The following is a 10,318-nucleotide window of genomic DNA, read 5'->3' on the forward strand; positions in this document are numbered from 1 at the left end:
GTCCCCACTAGATGCAACAAATGCCTCGTTTATAATGGGTTTTCATGTTTTTGTATCGTCGCTCCGGCCGTACACGGCATCATCACAATATGGCAAGGGGCGTAACATTTCCGTCACACGCTTGAGGTATTCGGCCAATCACAACGCACTGGATAGCTGGCCAATCACAGCACACCTCGCTTTTTCAGACCGATGAGCTTTGTAAAAATCGGCGCATTTCAGAAAGGCGGGGCATAGAGGAGAAACAATAATGTACAGTATGTGGAAAATAATGTGTTTTTTGAACCTTAAACCGCATAAACACATTTCATTACACCAAATACACAAAATACTGTTCTTTTTAGCAACATCATATGACCCCTTTAACATTGTTTACATGTCTGTTTTGGGTTTTCAATATGATTATAGACAGATCATGTGAAAATTCATCAGTCAACACCATTGCTGAGCATTTTCTCCTTAAAACCACGGTTTTCCAAAGACAGTCTCATAAGATGCAATCATAAGTCAATTGAAAGAGTTTCTCGATTTTAGATTGAAAGATCAGAACAGCCCGTACATACACCCACCCATAGACCCTCCTCTGAAAGAAATCAGGAAAGTAGTCAAAAGTGGTGGATTAAAAAAGCAGGTGTAAATCATAAATGTGATCTGATCGACCAAAACGCATCTTAATACTAAATGTAAACAGGACCTTTTCCTCTGAAAAGTGACTGAACACTTAAGATGCAGTGAAGAGGTTGTCTGCTAAAAGAAGTAATGGTTTTTCTTGCACGTTTTTTTTTTCCTTCAGACCTGCAGAAAGATGTTGGGTTTATTTTTCGGTCTGCTCTTTCTGACACCAGCGGCTACTGAAGGTACCACATTTTTCATTTATAAATGGTTGTAAGTGGGATTCTGCTGGTCTGTTGTAAAAGATGCATATATAGATTTTGTGTTATTTTGGTTTTGTCTTGCAGTGGGTCTTGGTGGTAAAGTGCTTTTGTTTCCAACCGAGACTAACAGCAGCTTTGTTAAACTCACTCCTGAAAAGCCACTGAGTCTTTTGGCATTCACACTCTGCATGCGTGTCGCGACGGAGCTCCAGGTCACGAGGGACATCATTCTGTTCGCCTACCGCACATTTAACGTCGACGAGCTGAACCTGTGGAGAGAGGCTGGTGGTCATTTGTCCTTGTATATTCAGTCTAGTAGCAATGGAGCATTTTTCCTTCTGCCTCCTCTCTCCACCTTCCAGACTCACCTGTGTGACTCTGCGATTGGTCTCACTGCCTTCTGGGTGGATGGACGTTGTAGTTTATTCAAGATCTATAGAAAAGGTCTCTCAATCCGTCCTGGGGGCACCGTCCTGATCGGCCAGGACCCCGATGCATATGTGAGCACCTTTGACGCAGAGCAGAGTTTTGTAGGAGAAATTACTGATGGTACTGATCACCACTTCATGGTGTTGCATGCATCAGTCCAAAAGAAGTTAAATAAAAAGCACCTATCCATAAAAAAAAAAAAAGTGTCTCACACGGTTCCGGGGGGTGAACAAAGGCCTTCTGTAGCGAATCGATGCGTTTTTGTAAGAAAAATATCCATATTCAAAACGTAATAATCACTTTAATGTAGTTTGCACCAACAGTTGTACACAGAAGCAGTTCCGGGCGGATGACGTATGAGGTCAGCGGTCCAACGTTTGTTAACAGAAGCAAAGGAAGCAAAGTTTCCTTACTTTAGCAAAGGAAAACCAGTCTCCTCTTGGTTTATATCGAAATCCTCCGACATTCTTCTTTACAAATCCTAGTTTTGTACTTCTAATAAGTGACCGTTGTTTTGTTTTGATCTCTCCGCTGCGCTTCCGCGTTCGTCGCTTCTGAGCGGCGCATGCGCAACGCTGACCTCATACGTCATCCGCCCGGAACTGCTTCTGTTTACAACAGTGAGCGCAAGCTACATTCAAGTGATTATTATGTTTTGAATATGGATATTTTTCATACAAAAACGCATCGATTCGCTACAGAAGGCCTTTGTTCACCCCCCGGAGCCGTGTGAGACACTTTTTTTTATGGATGGGCGCTTTTTATTTAACTTCTTTTGGACTAATGCATGCAACACCCGCTGAGTGGCATTAAACAGCTTGAAAGATCAAAGACAATTTTTAATATAACTCCGACTGGATTCGTCTGAAAGAAGAAAGTCATATACACCTAGGATGAGTTGATGGTGAGTAATTTATGGGCTAATTTTCATTTTTGGGTGAACTAACCCTTTAAGGGCTAGCTGTGAAAAATAATTGACTATGATCAGGTGTAATGTCACATACATACACAGTGTACAAAGCTTTTAAAGCTAACCAATAAATATGAGCATTACGCAGAACTTTTGAGCTGTGTTCTTGTATGAAATGCACTATATACTGTATAATATGCTGCTGCTGTCTGGTGGTCATATGCAGGCAGTGCAGTTCTCATTGCATAAATACAGATAAAGTGTTGTCTTCATTTATACAAAGCAATGTTTTAACATCTATAACTCATTATTAAGCCACAAACCTAGGCAAAGAAAACTATTTGAAAATCTATCAATTAATAAAAATGATTTATAAAATCATATAACACACATTGACAGCTCCTGTGATCCTGAATGGGAAAACAGACCAAAGTCAACTTTTTGTCAAGATTACAAAAACTTAAATAAATAAATAGCTTGCTCTGTCTACCTGTTTGACATTTGTTATCATCTGTTCATTTGGTTGACACAGAAATAAAGAGGAAGAGACATTTGAAAACCTCTTTTTGTCTCTTTAATGAGTTTTCGGTCTCATGATTGTGTGAATCCTCACAAAGCATCTTTTGTTGGTTTGTCTGATGACATGATGGTGCAAGGAGGGAAGCGGCTCAGCAGCGTTTCTTTACTCAGAGAGAAATAAACACCCTTCTGCTACGCAGTAAGTATTCTGGAAGTCTTGCCTTGTTTAGTCATAATTTATATATCATTGAAAATCATTTCAACTTAGATGCATAATGATACTAAATGTTACAGTGTAGTAATAGTAGTGATAATAATAATAATAATAATAATAATGCAGCTCTGTAATTCGATAGCAATGGCACACCAGTGTTATTTTAGTATCACTGAGATACTAGTTTTTATTAATATTTTAAATTAGTTTTTATTTTTATATTTTGTTTAAATTTTGGTTCAATTTGTAGGTTTTTTGCCATTTTTATTTTACTTTTTTTATATGTCGGTAACACTTTACAATAAGGTTCTATTTGTTAGGTATATTTAATGCATTAACTAACATTAACAATGAGCAATACACAGTTACAGTATTTATTCATCTTTGTTAACATTAGTTAATAAAATACAACTGTTCATTGTTAGTCCATGTTAGCTCAGGTCCATTAAATAACATTAATAAACCTTTGATTTTAAATTATGTATTAGTAAATGTTGGAATCAACATGAACTAAGATCAACAAATCAAATGCTTTATAAGTATTTGTCGTTGTTAGTATTTGTTAACTACGCTCTTCTCGGCCAGGACCCCGATAAACACCTGGGGGACTTCGAGGCGGTGCAGAGTTTCGCCGGCGAGCTCACGGACCTGAACATGTGGGACTACGTCCTCACCGGAAACCAGATTAAAGCGCTGTATCTGAACCACGCGCAGCGCGTGCCGAGGGGAAACGTGTTTGACTGGAACACCATCGAATATGAGATTAAAGGAAATGTGCTAGTTGTGCAAGATGATTAAAATATTCAGTCACATACAACAATGTTTGTTAATTTGCTATGGTTTTCTTCATAGAATATTCTGTTTAATTGGAAATATGCCAACAGCATAAGTCAAGGTGTCCAGATGTGCCACTTCCCGGGGAAACGTTATGCACAGGATTTCTAAATTGCCTAAAATAACCTGGTGCTGGTTATTTGGTTGGTGCCGATCGATTGTTGTATGACATCAACGTACCGCGAGAGCTAGCGAGCAGAGCAGACGGCCCCATGCTTTCGAATCAATCTCGCGGTATTTTGATGTCATACAACAATCGATCGATCGGCACAGCGCAATTTTTTAGGCAATTTAGAAATCCTGTGCAGAACGTGTCCCCGGGAAGTGGAACTTCTGGACACATTAGCACAATTTAACATGCAAATATTTTTGCATCACAACATAGTTTTTATTAGTTTTATTTTTTATTTATTTACAACATAGTTTTTATTATTTTTATTTTTATTTATTTATTTATTTTGGGGGGAGATAATCGATGGCTGATGAATCTTATTTAAAAGTGAACTAATAGATTAATCAGTCATAACTCAAATATTAAACCTAGAAGTTTAATATCCCTTACAAAAATTAACCATGGGTTTACTACAAATAAAACCAGAAAACCATGGTTACTACAGTTAAACCATAGAGTGGTAACTACAAATTAACCATGGTTTTGCTACACTAACCATAGTTTAACCATGGTATTTGTAGGAAAACTGTGGTTATACAAATGGTAGGCTAATCAATTCGCCAAAAAAAAAAAAACATGGTTACTACACTTTTACTACTATAAAACCATGGTTAATTTAAGCGTGCTGTACTAACAGTAATAGCCTATTTATGTCACAGTAACAGTTTTCATTAGACTAATCTTTACCTGCTCAAATAACTGACACTTATTCAATTTTATCATTCGATTTAGTAACTAAGATATCTGCTAAGAACTTAAATTAAATGTAGATGTAACAATGTGTCTGTATTTAAAAACGGTGATGTAATAAATTATATATTTGTCGATGTTTGTTTTTGCTGCACTTTCTCCATGTGGCACCACACCAGTTCTGAATCACGTGTAACCCATTCAATAACAGCTATTTAATAATTAATAGGACTGCATCCATCTTAATTTTAAACGAGGAAGTACGCTATTTTCTGATTCATTAGCTATATAGGTAAATAACGAAGTAGCTATAACAAAGTGTATTAAGTAATATATCACAAATAGCAAAAATAACAAGTAGGCCTAAGCTATATAGTCTGCAATATCAAGCAGCATAATGGGCTGTTTTTGCACAGGTAAAATAACTGGAGGTGAATGAAACCGGAAGCCTGCACATTCCAATTACAATTACACATTCTTACTTCTTGATATGGTCGACTGTACATTTTTTAAATATGAGAACTTTAATAATGTCAGTATTTAATATGCAGGACACAAAGGGACAAAACTTTGGGGTAAAAACTAAATAACAGCCTTTGCTCATTGAGAATTCTATCATGAACTTTAAAAACAGCTGCGTGACTCTGAGGCATCACTGGGATCTGCTTTATTTTGTATGTCTGTCACCAGGGTTTAAATAATGATGTGTTGAAACATGATTGATTAGATACCGAGATGTTATTTCCATTCATTACACATTAGCTACAGAACTGGATGAATTTAGATTACGCTTTGACAGTCATTCCAATGTGGCCCAAATCGTTAACCATGTTTAACATCTCAGCCTTTACTCCTGCTTTTCCGGATTTCGTCAGTATTTTTGTGCAAAGTTAACCAGGCTTGTAAATGTGAGGAGTTTTTGCTGCACACTAGGTGGCGTTATGGAGATACGCTTTAGGAAGTTTCTCGAGACTGATCTCAAGTCTTCCCTTCTCAAAACGCTAATATTATACTGAACACTTTTTTTTTCTAATTATAGTTCATGATAACGGCTATAAAATAATGGTAATTTGTGCTATTCTGGCCCAAAATATATTTTGAATAAATGCTAAATATATGTTCTAAACAGTGAAGCTGTTTTTTGTTTTTTTAAACAGTACATTTCCAATCATTCTTAGGTCTACATTTAGGATTTATTCATTATTATTTTTATTCAAATGCGTTATATGTTCACATAGACAACAAATAAAAATAAGTTAAAATAAGTTATTAAATAAACATATAAATATAAATATAAAGTTATTATAAACTTAAGTTAAATAAGTTTTTCTTTAAATGGGACATATGTGAACATATTTTCTTGGATTGAAATATATTGAGTGCAAAATATATTTTGAAACAGTTAAAAAAAAAAATTTGTTTTAATATATTTTAAAAAATACAAAAAAGCCCCAAAATATATTGGTAGGAAATATATTTACATAAATATATTTTGAAACATGTTTTAGCAAATATATGTTTTTTTGCTTTTTTGTATATTTTGAAATATACTTCAAAATGTATATTTGAAAATATTTAGATTTTTTTGCCATATGAATCGGATGTCTCACATATTCAGTATTCACAGAAAAATATCTCACTTCCGCATTACAAAATAAGGTGGATATCATGACATAAGTTGAATCATTGGGGAATATGTAAATGATATACATTTTAAATAAAAATATTAATATATATGAGAAAAAGCCCACAATATATTAATGCACAGTCCTATTCCAAAATCTTCATTTGCTTTGACCTAAAATTCACATTACCCGCCATGTAAAAAATGCTATTGCATGCAAAACGTCATTACTTTTTGTCAAGTGTAACTCTCATTCACAGATAGCTGTATGTATAAAACTGAGCACAGATTAAGAGAGTGAGAGAGTTTCCACACTGGCACATCTTACCCCACTGAAGAAGGCGGCTGATCGTCTGTGATGCTCAGAGTGAAGTGTTTCTGGAGCGCTTCACCTCCAGACAGTGATGTAGGTGACGAAGCTGTGAGGAGAGAGGAAGCACATGTAACATCACAACACTCTAGATAGAGGAAGAACCTACTCATCTCTGCTATCTTCGCATGTGTGATTGATTTTATTCTGTGGAAGATAAAGCAAGGAATACTGCAGAATATCCAGAGGGCTCTTTATAATAATGGGACTTGGGATGTAGAAGCCATACTTATGAATAGAGACAGACATACATACAGAAGCCATACTTATACAGATTACATATACAGAGATATGAAGCCATACTTCCAAAAATGTAATTTAAACCAGTTAGCAAGCGGTTTTATTTCTGTAATGTAATGTGCTTTAGAAAGAGCAGTTTGGACAGTCTTGAAAACATTTTTCAAACAAACAAAATAAGGGTTTGGAACAACGTCAAGGTCAAAAAGTAAAGCAAATAAAGCAAATCTCTGGGGTTTGTGAGGTGGTGCAAAGCTAATAATTAAATCATAACGGGTTATTATAGTTAATTAATACTAAAACCACAAACACTTGAAATAAAATGAACTTTTATATTTTATTTTTTGTTTAAAGTCTTAAACTTATTTTAGCTAGTTACTAAGGCAACATTGCTCACTTTCATTTAGTTTAACTTGATACTAAAACAGTACTAAAATAATTGGATGTATATATAAATGAAACAAAAACTAAAAATTCATAATATTAATAATAAAAATCTAGATGATCCTAATATAACAGCTTTACACACAAAAATTAAGTTCAATAAGTGTCAATATGTTGCAAAATTCATCAATTATGAAATATATTCAATTCTGCTGTAAATAAGAAATGTATTTATTTATAGAAGTCAATAGTGTCAATTCTGTTCAATAACAGTATCAGGGTTGCAAAGTTCATCAATTATAAATCTAAATATTATTTTTTTTTAACTTTCAGATTTTATTTATTTACCTGGATGTCATGTGACCATTAACCAATAAATAATAATAATAATAACCAATAATAATGTTAAATTACTGACATAATAACTTCAAATCTCAGGAAGGACGTCAGAGGGGTTTGACTGACACAAAAGTTTGAGAATCTCTGCTTTAAAGTATTAAAGCTGACAAATTGTGCATATTAATTTATAAAATATTAATGAAAGCCAATCATTATTGCATTTTTTATTTAAATTTTAAAAAGCATGCCAGAATTCACATGTGTAGTATATAGGTTATTGTATTTTATACGCATTATGTAGTAAACATGCGTGTCTTCTGAGGATGAGCGACAGACAGACAGACAGACAGACAGAGGGAGTGGGGGTTATTCTGGGCATGTGTCTGCGTGTATGTGCTGGTAAAAAGTTTTCCACATGACGGACGAGAGGTAGTGCGGGGCAGGCCGCTGGGCCAGACAGCAGGAGCGTGTGTGTGTGTGTGTGTGTGTGAGAGACAGCAGGACAACATTCTGGACCCCTTCAAGCAACTCCAAATAGATTTCAAGGCAAAAGATATTTGCATAAGTAAGACAGGGCTAAAAGCCATGGTGGAGAGTGGCTCGTGTTCACTGAACAGACGGAAATCTCTCTGGGCTCTCCTGCAGAAATTACAACTTATTAGAACATCAGTGTGTGTGTGTGTGTGTGTGTGTGTGTGTGTGTGTGTCCTGAAAAACCCGACCACACAAGAGCCGAGCTTGAGTTTAACATTGAGTTGTCATTACATTGACATTAACTAACAATGAGTAATATGATTTTACAGCATTTGTTTATCTGTATTAACGTTAGTTAATAAAATTGTTCAAGTGCATTAACTAATGTTAACAAATCATGTATGACATATAATACTGTTCACAAGTTTTGAGGTTAGTAAGATGTTTTTTTTTTTTTAAAGAAGGCTCTTTTACTCACCAAGGCTGCATTTATCTCATTAAAAATACAGTAAAAACAGTAATAATGTGAAATATTATTACAATTTAAAATAACTGTTTTCTATTTTAAGATATTTTAAAACATCATTTATTTCTGATGCAAAGCTGAAATTTCAGCATCATTACTCCAGGCTTCAGTCCTGATTATTATCAACACTGAAAACAGATGTGTTCATATTTTTGCATATAGTACATAATTTTTATACGATTTTCTACGATTTCCGGGTCTGAATGTCATGTTTTAAAATGTACTGATATTTTCAGGTTTTCCCAGTCATGAAAAATATCAGTACATTTTAAAACAATGACATTGAAAATACTTGAATATTAAACAAACTAACTAACTAACTAACTCATTCATTCATTCATTCATAAATAAATAAATTGGAATTTTGGAAAATGGTTTGAATGGCAATTATGATTTAATGATGCTGACATAAAAATGTCCTTTCAAGATATGTTATAATGCATTTTATAATGTGTTAATAAAATAAAAACAAACTAAAATATAACAAATAAAAATATTTAATAAAACATTTTTGATAAATATAAATAAATAAATAAATAAACAATATACTACAAAAAATTTAAATATACCATTAAATAAAACTGAGTTATCAGGGAGGATAAAGTGGGAAAAAAAGCATTATAAATGTAGTTAATTTAACTTTTGCACCTTTGTAAGGAACCCCTGGCTCTTGTAACTCTCACATCTCATTTGCGCTTATTCATATTCAGACCCAGTGAGTCACAAAACAAACAAGAGTCTGATATCAGTCTGATGTGTCCACCAGGAACAAATATGAACATGTATTTTTGAGCTTGTGTGCATGAGGCTGATGAAATGATGACAGTCATTTTGTTTTTGTTGAACAATTGCTAAAAAGTCATAAGAATGGACAACAAATAATCCAAATACTCTCAAACGAGAAATGGCGGAATCTTGCGTCGCCTGCATGATCACCATGACTCAACATTTCAGAGCAGAAGTGCTAAAGAGAGTCAGAGGAACTTCACAGCAATCAGCGTCTGCAGGGTCTGATGTCGTACTTCACTGTACATGCAGTAATTGCAACGAAGGAACCAAGTATGTTTAAAAAAAAGACATTTCTCTGTCTCTGTCTGTTTCTCTCTCTGCAGTACGATGTTGCTTCCCTCTAGGCAAAATGAAAAATTCACCACTGGGCCCCATTAGAGTCAAACCGGATCAGGACAAAAGGAGCAGCACTAACACACACACACACACACACACTTAGCAACGCAAATATAGAATTTAAAACTGTACGATCTCCGTCTGAGCGCCGCGTGTAACGCTCCTCGTTCACTAGAACTCTCTTCCGTGTCATACGAGAGCTTTCAGAGGCGTGTGAAGACTCATGACCTGCTGGACACCACAGACACGACCAGCATCCGGAAGCTACTTCAGAACTACACAACAAGTAGCTACTAACAGAAAATAGTTTAAGACATTTAATGACTACAAGATTTTTATGGAGGCAACATCAGTTAAAAACTATGAAATTGTATCATTGATTTTAAAAAACGGAGCAGCACATAAACAAGGAGAATTGCAAAGTACTAAATAGATCCATTTACACTAAAACACTGGATTTTGAATAAACAAACCAAAAATCATTATCTATACTGAATTTATCCTGAAAGCATAAATATTTCCAAGATTTTCTAAGATTTACAGGTCTGAATGTCAGTTTGAAAATACACTGATATTATTTACTGATGAAAAAACTG

The 10,318-nt window shown here is 34.7% G+C and overlaps 1 protein-coding gene across 1 annotated transcript in view; it reads left to right on the top strand.

Annotated features, from left to right (window-relative positions):
* LOC107667224 (pentraxin fusion protein-like) overlaps positions 1-4,158 on the top strand; it is a 6,500-nt gene extending 2,342 nt beyond the window's left edge. Inside the window, exons 2-4 of the mRNA XM_016458844.1 lie at positions 794-857; positions 960-1,375; positions 3,533-4,158. Of these exons, the coding sequence (XP_016314330.1) occupies positions 806-857; positions 960-1,375; positions 3,533-3,745 (681 nt within the window). The 5' untranslated portion in view covers positions 794-805 and the 3' untranslated portion in view covers positions 3,746-4,158. The remainder of the gene's footprint in view (positions 1-793; positions 858-959; positions 1,376-3,532) is intronic.
* Positions 4,159-10,318: the final 6,160 nt, after the last annotated feature.

The sequence above is a fragment of the Sinocyclocheilus anshuiensis genome, unplaced genomic scaffold (assembly GCF_001515605.1).
Source record: "Sinocyclocheilus anshuiensis isolate Anshui unplaced genomic scaffold, SAMN03320099.WGS_v1.1 scaffold415, whole genome shotgun sequence".
Taxonomy (NCBI): Eukaryota; Metazoa; Chordata; class Actinopteri; order Cypriniformes; family Cyprinidae; genus Sinocyclocheilus; species Sinocyclocheilus anshuiensis.